This window comes from Plecotus auritus, assembly GCF_963455305.1.
Source record: "Plecotus auritus genome assembly, chromosome: 7".
Lineage (NCBI taxonomy): Eukaryota > Metazoa > Chordata > Mammalia > Chiroptera > Vespertilionidae > Plecotus > Plecotus auritus.
Window position 1 is genome coordinate 97361237 of NC_137774.1, and position 13804 is coordinate 97375040.

At 45.0% G+C, this 13804-nt stretch overlaps 1 protein-coding gene across 1 annotated transcript in view; it reads left to right on the forward strand.

Annotated features, from left to right (window-relative positions):
* The window catches only part of MARCHF3 (membrane associated ring-CH-type finger 3), a 145947-nt gene that overhangs the window by 98439 nt on the left and 33704 nt on the right, over positions 1–13804 (forward strand). The window contains exons 2-3 of the mRNA XM_080681487.1: positions 7038–7281; positions 10725–10929. Coding sequence (XP_080537613.1) covers positions 7094–7281; positions 10725–10929 — 393 coding nt within the window. The 5' untranslated portion in view covers positions 7038–7093. The remainder of the gene's footprint in view (positions 1–7037; positions 7282–10724; positions 10930–13804) is intronic.

Below are 13804 nucleotides of genomic sequence, written 5' to 3' on the forward strand. Positions count from 1 at the left end.
TGCCTGAAAAGCCAAAGAAATGTTCTCTCAAAGAGCATTCCTATTCTCAGAGACTCTTCTTAGAATTCAGAGCCTAAAAATCTAACTCAGAGGGGAAATTTCCTGGACAGACCATTATTGCTATTTTTTCCCCATTTCCATCACCAACCGACTTGTATCACCCATTCATTGGTCTCATTAGAGGAGGCCTCGCTCCCTGAGCATGCGAATCCTTGAAGCAAGCTAAGGGATAGTGTAGAAATCCTTTTGGAAGCAGATTTACTTGTGTAAAAGTAAGGTCAGGCTTCTGAATCCTGGACCAGTGTTAATAAAGTACAGCTTTGATGGAGCAGAAAGACATCTCGCCCTTCCATGGTTCTGCAGTTTCATTCCCCCCAGTTTAAGGCATCTGGTGGTTTTCCCTGAACTAGCAGGACACGACTGCTGGTGCCGTGTCCTCAACTCCGCAGCCCTGGGAGGGTCTAGGGACCACTCCAGACCATTTAGTGGCCTATGCCTGGGAAGTGTAAAGCAGGACTTGAAATGCTGGACTCTATACCACCAGGCATTTCCCAGGAAAACTTAGTAAGTTTTCAAAAAACATTTTTTAATGGATGAATGAATTAATAAATCAATTAGCTCCTTTGATTTTCTTTGTTGATCAACTCTGGATGTGGAGGTGTCACGGGACCCTCCCAGGACATACTGGAAGCTGAGAAGCCCGCTTCTTAAAATCTCTGGAGTTGGCATTTAGAGTTGCATTTGGAAATGCAGTCTTGATCCAGACTGCCAATCCAAACTTGGGCCTGCTCAGGCCATTGCCTGGGCAGCCCATATGACCAGGTTAGTGCCAGCTGGCACACAACCTTCTCATCCTACATCTAAGAGATTAAAGTTGACTTGGCACTGGAAATACAGTTCTGATAGAAGCAAGCCTGAAAAGGCACTTGAGAGAGGCTTGTGTTTTATTTTCTAGTGTATTTATCACATGCTAGACTAGCTAAGATAATGGTAGCTGCTGTAACAACTAGACCAAAGTATCTTAAACCTAATAGCTTTTCATCATATATCTTTTTTGTTTATTTGTTCTTTTGTTAATCCTCACCCAAGGATATTTTTCCATTGACTTTTAGAGAGAGTGAAAGAAAGGGAGGGAGAGAGAGAGAGAGAGAGAGAGAGAGAGAGAGAGAGAGAGAGAAACATTGATGTGAGAGACACATCATTTGGTTGCCTCACACCACAAACCGAGACCAGGGCCATGGATGAAGCCTGCAACAGAGGTGCATGCCCTTGACCAGAATCAAACCCGGAACCCTTCAGTCCAAGGGCGATGCTCAACCACTGAGCCAAACCACCTATGGCCATCATATATCTTTACTAAACATTTTCATGGAAAAATGAAACGTGTGCTCAGGGATATGAAGAAGACAAAGCTAAGGGAAAGGAGAAGAAGTTGGTATGCAAAGAAGAGACTCCCTTTTTGCTCCCCCTCTAAGACAGATGGAGTGACCCATTGGCAGGGCTCAAGTGTGTTCCAAAAGGTGCCGTGTTGTAGGAGTCAACCAGCCATGGGGATCAGAAACGAGATGCATCCCAGGCCAGAAGAAGAGCAGAAAATAAGCTTAACGTAGTAATAAAATACAGCTTTCTCTGTGCAGGGCTTGTTGCAATTTACAAAGCACGTTCACAAGTATCATGTTATTTTAGGCCTCAGATGAGTGGCTCAGGGAGTATTAGTACCCTAATTTCAAATGTGCAAGAAATCTCAACAAAGTCTGAGAGACAGAGTGATTTACTCTCAAGAGTAGTGAACCAGGGTGCAGGGTTGGATGTCCTACCTTTAAGAACAGAGCTTTTTGCCCAACTGCATGGGTCAATGGTTGAGCGTCGACCTATGAGCCAGGAGGTCATGGTTCGATTCCTGTTTAAGGCACATGCCCGGGTTGAGGGTTCCATCTCCATTGGGGAGGTGCAGGAGGCAGTCAATCAATGATTCTCTCCCATCATTGATATTTCTCTCTCCCTCTTCCCTTCCTCTCTGGAATCAATAAAAATAATAAACAAAAAACAGCCCTAGCCAGTTTTTCTCAGTGGTTAGAGCGACAGCCTGCAGATCGAAGGGTCCCGGGTTCGATTCCAATTAAGGGCACATACGTTGGTTGCAGGCTCCTCCCCAGCCCTGGTTGGGGTGCATGCAGGAGGCAACCAATCGATGTGTTTCGCTCACATCAATGTTTCTCTCTGTCTTTCCCTCTCTCTTCCATTCCCCCTAAAAAAAAAAATCCTCTAATGAGGATTAACAACAACAAAAAAAGAACAGCACTTTTTCCCATAACTCTGTGATCCTTATGGAGTGTCGAGGGGCTGCTTAGGCAAGAGGGCTGCACTTCCCTTCCCTTCCCTTCCCCCTTGACCTCTGGACACATCCTCATGACGCCAGTCATGTTCCCATGGAAATCACTTACAATGGCAGCCTGTTCAGAAATGCAGCAGCGATTATCTGCAGCCTGGTTGGGTTCTTGATTTTGTAAAACCTGCACTCTGTCCTTTAAAGGGGTCAAGTTTAACAGGCAGTCCTTTTTGTCTTAACAATTGACACACACACAAAAAATACAGAACAAAGAATTGTCTTTGTGGGGGGGAGGGGGGACAATAGTCTAACCAGGCTTTCATTTATTTAGTCCGCCCTCCTTTTTTATTGTTTCCCTCTCATCTACCTTTTTCCACTGTGTGCTGCTGAATTTGGCCAGTGTCAAATTATGTTTTATTCTCAGCCTGAGTAAGAAATCATCAAGGTGTAAAGTCTGGACAACAAAGGTCCCATCCTAGCAGTGCAATTTGAAGTTTCAAGTTTACACAGACACCACTCCCTCCCAGCATGTTTTTGTCCTGAGAAATCCCAGAGAGCAGAATCCTTGGGTAGACAAGAAAGACATTTCCTCACAAGAGCAGCAGTAGTGATAAGAAAGTGGTCAAATGGTGCTTGAAATTTTGCACAAAGATCCGTGAGAGACCAGGCGCTAGGCTACAAACCCACAGCTCAGCTCTTTTTAGCATCCAGGCAACAGCCTGCTGTTTTCCCAGGTGGCTCTGAATGAGACAGGGGAATGCAGGGGCCATTTGTCACTGCCCCAGGTGCAATCGTCATGCCAGTTGGTACATGCAGCCTGCAAGGCCCGCTCCTGCCCACGTCTGGATCGAGGCCTCTGGGCTTCCTTTTGATGGAGATTGGGGAGAACATGTTCCCTTCTATGCTTCTCTACCGAGCCAATGATTAGACTCACTTCTTTGGGGCTGGAACCAGTTCAGCTCTCCCGACCGTGATCAAAGGTGCCCATGCTCGGTGTGATTCCTTCCACTCCATTTTCAACTCAAGACACAGGGTGTTTTGTTTTGTTTTGTTTTGTTTTGTTTTGTTTTGTTTTTGTGGGAGTAGAGGGATTGAGCAAAAAAGAGAGAGAGAAGACAGTTTTTTTAGAAGTATGGAGATTCAATATGCCAGTCTTAGAATCCCAGGGTTATTCTGGTCAATGAATATGCTGGTGTACCCTTCAGTACATGCTGGACTGGCGTCTCGCTTCAGCCAGGTCCTAAGTTGGGCCCAGGGTTCTGCCGAGATGCCCGAGGAAAGAGCCACGGCTTGCTTGCAGGAAGAGGCAAAGTAGAGGAGCCTTGTGTTCCTTTTTGCCCAATTCAGTGCCTGGCGCCCACTGTGAACGGAATAAACTGATGAGATAGATGGCTGATAATAGCCCTTATGTCTTTGAGAAGAGAAGTGAACTGGAGTACAGCATCCAGAAGTCAAATTACAGATATAAAATAAGATTAAAGGAAATGCTACTTCTAGAATTGTTTTAAGGGCATTTCATTGCAAATTGAGGTTATGCATTTAGAACTACTTCCTTTGATGAGGACTTAGTCTAGGTTATAAGTAAATGAACTTGGAGACATTATGCACCTGAGAGACCTAAGCACTGACAGCCCTGGTCTCATGGTCTCACTCTGTGCATCCCTCCTCCGCCTTCTTCCAATTCCATCAAGTGTAGGGAGGATGCATTTGGCCCTCTGAGTTGGAATTATGCAAAACCCAAAAATAGACTCTCAAAGTGCACCCAGACATAATGATTCCATGCGGCAAGAAGGTCACTGTGTCTGCTTTTCCTGCCAAGACACCCCTGGCTCTTAATCTATGGCTGCCTTGTGAAGCAAGAGAGCTGTGCCAGGAAGTTACATTCTGTGACTGTGAGGCGTCATGAGAATTTAAAATCATGTCAATGGGGTTTTATAAGGGCAAGTCAAGGGAGTAGGATTAGACATAGTTTTAGAAGACGGTCTTTGAACATCCTTTTTTTCTGTGGCCTGAGAGCTACCATAACTCAGTTAAAATAAAATAAAAAACACATTATCTGGCCCCAGCTGCAAATCCACTCCACCCTGCCAATTCTGCCAAAAATTAAAAAGACAGCCACCCAAAAAGTGTACTGTGATTATCTGAGTGGTGGGGTTATGAGTTAGTTTTATTGTTTTCTTTGTGCTTTTCTGTACTTTCCATCACATATACTTCCTGGTTTTCTGATGCTAAAAAAAAAGCAACACCTCCTATTTAAAAAGCAAAACTATACTAGCTGATGGTTTAGTTATGTTCCTTGAATGCTCAGTAAGTATCTGGTGGTTGAGAAGCCCACCAGAGTCGTGACAATGGCAGCCCTGCCTCTTCCCCTGTCTCAGGCCTCGGAATAGAGTTTGTGTTCACAGCCCCGTCCCCACTGCGAGGTTCCAAAAGGCTCCTGGAGAGGCCAGACCGCGGACCCTGGGAGGACTCACGGCAGCCAAGGAGCACGGAAAGGGCGCGTGCTGAGCCAGACACCTCCGCAATAGGAAGGGATTCCATTCCCGTCCGTTGTCTCTGGTGGTCAGGCCTGCTTGACACGTACTTGTTAGGAGGAACAGTGTCAACTCAGTTCATCTGGAAACACTGCGTTCTCATCCTAAGAATGTCCAGTTGATACACATATTTTTAGAAATTGGGAAGATCCTGTTTTCCAGACTTGTAGGAGTCAAGTAAAGTGTAATAAGTAGAGACATATATCTGGGAGCAAACAACCTTTTCAGGAATTTCAAAAATTCTCTTAGGGTTCGGGGGGAAGATTCATTTAGTCTTGGGGCCTTGACCATCCAGACTGGTTATTGACCACGAACTCCATCTGCCTACCACCCTGCCTCTGTCTAGGTCGTGTCTTGCTCAGAAAATTGAGGGGAGCAGGCTGAGCAGAAATGGCCTGTATGGACCGGGAAACTATGTCATCTCACCCTTAGACATAAATAATTCCACTAGAAAGCTCTCTATTTCTTACACATCACATGCAGATTTAATATTGAATGTAGTGGGGTTCCTCACTCCAGTGGGCCTCACTGCCTTGAACTTGAGATCAAGTTCAAGCCCATGCCACACAGATCAGAAACGGAATTTCTAGCAGTTTGCATGATAGACTATGTGTCAGGGAGGTAAGGCTGTCATTAAGAATGGATTATTATTGTGGGGTTTTTTGTGTGTGTTTTTGTTGTTTTTGTTAATCCTCACCCGAGGATATTTTTCCATTGATTTTTAGAGTGGAAAGGGAGAGGGAGAGACAGAAACATCAATGTGAGAGAGACATATTGATTGGTTGCCTCCTACACGCACCCTGACCAGGGCTGGGGAACCTGCAACTTAGGTATGTGCCCTTGACCGGAATCTAACCCAGGACCCTTCAGTCTGTGGGCTGATGCTCTATCCACTGAGCCAAACCGGCTAGGGCAAGAATGGATTATTTTTAATAGTCAGTAGAGATCTCACTCATCAGTTTCCTCCATTCTCCTATGTGTTCCTTTATGACAATGCAGTGTCCATAGATTTTAGGTAGTACATTAATAAACAAAACTCAATACTAGTATATTTATTGTAATGTCTATTAGGAAAAAAAATGTAATAAGATCATCCAACTGGTCATCTTATTAATAACTTTACTTAAGACTAAAGAAAATAGGTTAAGTTTTTAAGGGAGGTTAATTTTTAAGACATAAGTAGATAATCCTATGTAATAAAACCCTAATATGCACATGGACTGAACAGAACAACTGGTTGCTATGACACACACTGACCACCAGGGGGCAGATGCTCAATGCAGGAGCTCCCACAGGAGGAGTGCTGCTCAGCCAAAAGCCAGGCTCACAGCTGGCGAGCACAGTGGTGGTGGGGGAGCCTCTCCTGCCTCTGCTACAGGCAGGCGGTAAGGAGCCAGGGGACTGTGAGAGGGATGTCTGACTGCCAACTTAGGCCCGATCCCCAGGGGATCAGGCCTAAGCCGGCAGATGGACATACCCTGAGGGGTCCCAGACTGCAAGAGGGTGCAGGCCGGGCTGAGGGACCCTCCCTCCCCGCTCCAGTGCACGATTTTGGTGCTCAGGGCCTCTAGTTGTATTATAAGCACAGATATAGCAAAAGTCAGAATGGTTGTACATTAATTGAATGATTCATGTTTGGCAAATATTGCCCTACAAGGTGCTAGTTGGCTAGATTTCTTTTTATTCTCTCTCTCTCTCTCTCTCTCTCTCTCTCTCTCTCTCTCTCTTTATTAATCTTAGTATCTCAGAATGAAGCTGCATGGGGAATAAATTGCTTCCAAGAAAAAAATAGTTGCAATCAGTAATAATGATTCTAGTAACTTTTAGAGAATGTCAACAAAGACTTATTGCTTCTCTGGTGCAGAGCGGGAGAGCTGCTTATCTTCTCTTCCAATCTGGCTTTGGAGCCATCATTCCCTCCTCTCTCCCAGAGCAGGGATCCTAATGTTTATGTACACTGACATGCTCGCTGTCTTGTTCAGAGCCACCTCCACTGTTTCTTGTGAATTCTGTGTGTGTGCGCGTGCATATTAAATGGTAACAAGATAATGAGCCACGTCTAGGCTACCCCTGTTATTTATATTAAATAATGACACGATGATGTTGGTAGCCTGTAATTCTCCATTTCCTATTAACCACCCTGCCCAAGTAAACTGTTTTCTGATCTCTCTTAGATGGAAATCCTGTATGAATGCGGAAGCCATTAGCAGAGTAATTGCTGTCTGTTACCATGACAACCAGCCGCTGCAGTCACCTGCCAGAAGTGCTGCCAGACTGCACCAGCTCCGCTGTGCCCCTGGTGAAGACTGTGGAGGATTGTGGCAGCCTAGTGAATGGGCAGCCGCAGTATGTCATGCAAGTTTCGGCCAAGGACGGGCAGCTGCTGTCAACAGTAGTGAGGACTCTTGCCACCCAGAGGTAGTACCACAATTAACATTAAAATAAATGAACGTGTAATTGATCCGAAGGACTCTGTCAGATGGGGGGAAAAGGGAATGTAATTAGTGCTCAGGTCTGTGTCAGGTGAGAGGTGGTAGTGGGGAGGGTGGGGGAGGGGGACTACACAAGTTTTGTTTCTATAGCAATAGAGTATAAAGCTGAAATTCACATTTTTCACTTAAAGACACACTTGCAGAGAGCCAGGCAGGGAAGGATCCCACAAGACAGAGTCCCTTGCTTTACATTTATTTTGACATTGCAACAGTAATTACACTCATTGTCTCCAGGAAGTGACAAAGATAACCCTATGTTAGAATGGAATGAAGGAGGCACTGATTTCAGGTGACTGAGCCAAAGTAATTGGATTTGTGGGCAAAACCTTTGCAGTGATACTCCTGGTGTGCATGCCAATCAGCACTGCCTGATAGGAGCACTTACTGGGGCCACTTCCTGGGCATGTCTCTTCTCTGGCACATCCCCACTTGGGGACCTCTTCTATTGCTCCCTCCTTTGCTCCTCATGGGCCCCCCCACCATGATCCTTCATACACACCCTGCCCTATGAAGTTTACTATTGTTAAAACCCCCACACTTGTCTCCCCTGAGTGATGAACCAAAGCAAAGCTAAAGGCTTTCAATAGCCCAGAAATGGCTTATCCAGGCCAATACTTTGTCTCTGGAGCTCTCTTCTTGTGCTGTTGCTGCCCAGTGACCGATTGACAGCTACAGGCTGCCTGGCCAATAAGTACACCCTGGCTTCTCCAGCTTTCTTTCAAAATGTGTAAGTGAGACTTTGACCTGTGGGTGTAACATGTATATCCGCACTGGACTTGCCTCCTGATATCAGCGCTGACTCTTCTAACCCTGAAATGTGGGTCTGTCACTCACACCTGGACCACATACCTTGGTCTGAGCAATTTAGCCAACCCCTCCAGTGCAGATACAGGTCCACAGATCTGAGCATGTACCTGCAGCAGGACCACTGGGCCACTGCCACATTTCCTGTTGCCTTCAGCCTGGACGTGGTGTCCGCCAGACATGGACTCACACACCCATGCATGTCATAAGCATTGTCCATGTACTTTCAATTTGTGCTGCTATGGCAAAGGGAAGTCATGGTGGGGAAGGAAGTCAATATATATTTTTCTACCTCTTGAAAAGCTTCTAAACAATTGTTAGGACTCGGAATACAATGAGGCAGTGAGCATCATTGCTCATCTGTGAACTGAGACAGATAGCTGATGTGTACCTGTCACCCTTCGGTTGATTGGGAACAACAGGCTGCAACACTAAAATGATGAGACTTGTGAGCCCCGGTGTGTGTATGCGCGTGTGTGCATGTGTGTGTGTGTGTGTGTGTGTGTGTGTGTGTGTGTGTGGAATTTTTGTGTTCTCCCACCACGTAGTAATGTAAATGAGAAGGTTTTAGAATTTTACATGCAAGTGGCTCAATGTGAATGAAGGAGGCCACTAATAATGAAAGAGAAAAAGTCAACTCTTTAAACTTTATTGTCCTGCCCCTGAGCATGAGTGAGTCTTTTGGGCAAGTGAGAAGGAGGTCCTTTTCTCTTTTAGTCCCCTGTTAGCCTTCACTCATTCCCAGGATCATCCCTGGAAAGGCCTGTCAGAAACGGCAGTGTGTCTATGACTGTTTCCATTTGGACCAAAGATGGTGTCAGAGAGTGGTGGCCATGAGCCTGGGCCACGCTCATCTGTGGGGGCCAGGAAGAGGCAGGGGAGAGTGGGTAAAGAGGTTGGTCCTCAGATTGGCACATACAATGATGACATACTTTAAAATCTAATGCCCAATAAAGGAGAGTTTGAGCAATATAAAAACATGTCAATCAGAAAGAGATAGTCCTCTTAGTGGATACAGGACACAGTATCCACTGAGAAGTGAGGTCATCTTCGCTTGACCCTTCCAGTGGCTGCTGTTTTATGGCCGTTATTTGATTTCCCTGATCTGAATTTTTCTACAAGTGAAAACAGCATTAATTCAGCATTTACTACTAGAGGCCCAATGCACGAAGATTCGTGCAAGAATGGGCCTTCCTTCCCCTGGCTGCCGGCACCGCCTTTGCTCCAGCTGGAGCTGCCTTTCCACCTTGGCTCTGGCCCGGAGCCTTTTTCCGCCTTCCCACGCTGCCCAGAGGCTTGGAGCTGCTGGGGTGGTGCCTGCATATGCAAATTAACCTTCCATCTTTGTTGGGTTAATTTGCATACTCACTCCTGATTAGCTGGGGGGCGTCATGAAGGTACAGTCAATTTGCATCTTTCTCTTTTATTAGTGTAGATATGCTGGTCCCAGTTCTAAGCTTCTCATCTGAATTATCTTTTCTCATCCTCACAATCACCATATGAGGAAGGCACCATCCTCTGTACCCATTTTAGAGATGAGGAAACTAAAGTACAGAGAGATGATGTTACTTGTCCAAAGCTAGCCAGCTGGTAAGTAATAAGCTGGTGTTCGAGCCCAGGCCACTAGACGCCAGAGCCTGCCACATGAACCACTATACCAGGTGCCTCCACAAAACATGCAGGGGTGATTTTTTCAAGTTAAAGGCAGAGCTCTAGACAGAGGCCACCTCGGTAAAAGGTGTCCTCTCATTACTCGCTTTCAGCTTAGTGTCCTTAGCATCCCAGAGAACATCCTGTGGAAGTCCTGCTACTCAGCTTTGTGCTATGGCTCAGACAGCCCTTCTTTGGCGGCTTTGGGTTGGCAGCCAGTTCACGTCCCCTCTTCTCAGCCTCCCACACCAATTGAAAGCAGAAATGAAAGGGACCTCTGGGTATTCAAGTGTCCTGGCCAGGTTTTAAAAATGCAATTTTTAAATTGCAATTGGTATCATTTCAAAGCAATTTCTGTCCTTAATGGCGAGGGATGGTTTTTATTTTTTAATTGGTGTTTGCCTGAATTACATCTGTACCCAAGGCAAAAATAACATGCTGCTTGTTTTCACTCATTTTTGGCCCTGGGCCACTCCCCATTTCTTTGTATTAGCAAAAGTAGATGCTCAAGGACCACGGCACTGGCCCCACTGCCAAGTACAAATGTAGATCTAGGGTTTTGTTTTTTGTTAATCCTTACCCATTTCTTTTTAAAGAGAATGGAAGGGAGGGAGAGAAACAGAGAAACATCGATGTGAGAGAGACATATCAATTGGTTGCTTTCCGTACACCCCAGATCGAGCTTGCAACCAAGGTATGTGCCCTTGACTGGAATCGGACCCGGAACCCTTCAGTCCTCGGGCGATGCTCTATCCACTGAGCCAAATTGACTAAAGCTAGATCTAGGGTTTTAAAGCAGGTGTCTTTTCTGAGCAGCTGCCACTGGGGAGGGGTGAAGGACACAGAGCCAGAGGCCCATCCGCGTGGCAGTGGCTTCTAGCCCAGTGACCAGCAGGTGCCCCTCCTCTCTTGCAGCCCCTTCAATGACCGGCCGATGTGCAGGATCTGCCACGAGGGCAGCAGCCAAGAGGACTTGCTCTCTCCATGTGAATGTACGGGGACCTTGGGGACAATTCATCGGAGCTGCCTGGAGCACTGGCTGTCATCCTCAAACACCAGCTACTGTGAACTCTGCCACTTCAGGTTTGCAGTCGAGCGCAAACCCAGGCCATTAGTGGAGGTCAGTAATTGGGGCATGTCCTGAAAACTTAGCTCTAATGAGCAAATGATGTCTGCTTTTATGCCCAGATCACAAACCTTGTGCAGTTTCACTGAAGCACAGAAATAGCTTTGTGTGAGAGTGTGTGCGTGTGTAGGTGACACAGACGGAGGTAGCTCACTAGCTCATTCAGGAGCAACGGTAGAAAGTTGACGTCCCTGAGGTGGAGACAGGAGAAGAAATCAGGGTGAGGAGAGGGGAAAGTTTAGAGACTTAATCACCATTTCTCTATCCCTGTGAAGTGGAGCAAACAGGTCACTTTTCTCTTTGCATCCCATCTACCCGCCTTGAAGCAACTGATCAATGGGTGTATTCTGAGAGGTCTTTATGAAAAAGTATTGCTGCATAGTGGCTTGAATAGTTCTGTGACCTTAGGTAAGTTACTTCACCTCTTGGACGTGCTATGTATGAGGATTAAATGAATTAATGTTTATAAAGCACTTAGAAGAATACTGGGTATACAAGTGTTTGAATTTTTTTTTAATCTTTCCCAGGAAATTTATACAAGTTGTTTTGGTGTGGTTTTTTTTTTTCAATTAATAACCTAGTATTAGAATCTCTTTTCTTAAAAGCTGGTGTTATCAACCCTGCTGTTAAAATGGCGGACATTCTCTTTTATGTTTTAGGAGCCACATGATTCTTCTTTAGACCAAGGGTCTGGTCTTGTATGAGCTGGGAGAATTGGAAAATATCATTGGACTAATTTTTCCCTCTCTCCTACCCTCAATTTCTACCAGCCAATTAAAAATTGGATCTTGGCAACAATAAATATTCTAATACATTATGAAAGAGACCCAAGACAGTGTGCCTATAATCCAGACATGCTAGTAACCTTCTCCTTACTTTAACAGCTGGCCCAGTGCAACTTTGGCATTAAACTAAAGCTGGAAATCAAGAAGCCCTTCTGGAGGACTATTTAAAACAGTGTGTTAGCGCCTTGGCACTCAAGGCTCTGGAGAGCTCTGCATATGTGTTCTCTTGGGTTTGACCTTGAAATTTTCATCAGGACCTGTAACTGAGGCCTGTTTTAGCTATGGCTTGCTTGCCAAATGGCACAAATTTATTTGACTTGCCCCAATAAACTCTATGCTTTTTTTTAAGACTCTGGATCAAGTGACCTCTTAATTTAGCTGTCTTGCTGCTTGACAACCACTTTCAGAAATTCATATTTATAGCATGCCCATCAGGGATTTGGCCCTCTGCCACATTCACTGGGATTTACATGTCAGAACTTCTCTGCAGACGGGGAAATATAATTAAATAATAAACAAAGGAGATGAAGATTTCTCAAGCCCAATGGCAAAATTTAAAAAGAAGCCTATTTCCCCTCTCTAGAAACTTTTGGGAGCTTCCCCAAGTTGATATGGCAGCTTCCCCGGGCAAGCTGGCTCCCCACACTAAGAAAACCCTGCTTCTTCGGGCTGCATCCAATGGCCTTCTTTACTAGTACCTCCCAGTAAAGAAGACCTTGCTTTTGCTTGGGAAAAACCCCAGGGTATTGTGGTGATATATAACAAAGGAGTGTGTGTGTGTGTGTGTGTGTTAGTTTTCTCATATTACACCCATGTTGTATCACCCAGTGAACCCACTGACTCCCAGAGAAGGAAACCTATCCACACACAGATGCCTGTCGGGACACAGACAGACTCCAGAATCTTAGGCAACTGTCATTAAATGAGGAAACAAGGCAAATGACCTTGAGAATGTGTGAGGTGCTCTTCAAGATTTAGGGCTTCGCCTACAAAAACTTCACCCAAACGGTCGTGGGTGGTGAAATTTTCATTGCACAAATGGAATGTGACATTTTTCAGAGTTAATGATGATTGAACAAGTTGAAAGTGAAAGGCAAACCTTCTCAAGCCGGGGGAGGCTGGCCGTTTGATCATCCCATGGCGAGATGAACTTGCTGTTTGACCACAAGCAATAAAAAGAAGTTGTCTTTGGTTTCTCAGCTGGAGGACAAATGAGAACCAGGTGCAGGGAGATTTTTAAACAGATGACATTACTAATTGACTTTCCCCCTTACCAAAGGAAGGGTTTATCATAGTGACCATTGCTCTTCAGTACGTTTACCTCCAGATAAACATGAATCTTTTAAGTAAATCATCAAAACCTGCCAATTTGGGTGAAGCATTAATGGTTGTTACTTTGTTTCTCATTTTCACTCTTTTAATTGCTTTAATCATTACTTTATTTACCAGTCAGGTCTGCCTTCTCATTAAAGCAAGAAAATTCCATAACATTTAATTTTTAAATCAATGTGGTAATAACAGCTCCTGTTGCTAGAGGAAGCAGTTGGAAAAATCATTTATAAATTTTGTTTGTCAGCACCCAGACGTTAACATTGGTCGGAATTACTTTAACACCTCAGACTCCCCCTCTTCAGTAACTCGGTCCTCATTCAACATAGCCCTTTATCCTCTTTTTTTTGTTGTTGTTCCATTTTTTTTATTGAACTTATTCGGGTGACATTGATTAATAAAATTTTACAGGTTTCAGATATACAATTCTATAATATATCATCTGTATATTGTATTGTGTGTTCACCACCCCAAGTCAAGCCTCCTTCCATCACCATTTATCTCCCCTATCCCCTCCTACCTCCTCCACTGACCCTGTCCCTTGATCCTCTTTAACACCACTATTCCAAAGACGCTTCCCCTTCACTTCCTTTCCTGAACTCTCTGCAACCAGCAGTTGGAAGTTCATTTTTAACAGGTTGGGAACCCAGGGCTGGTACCTAAACATGGGCTGCTATATAGAATCTTTCCTCTCCCTCCCCACAAAAGAGTGAGTTTCTATTCATAGTGGCGAATCAATGAGCTGGTTTTTGTTG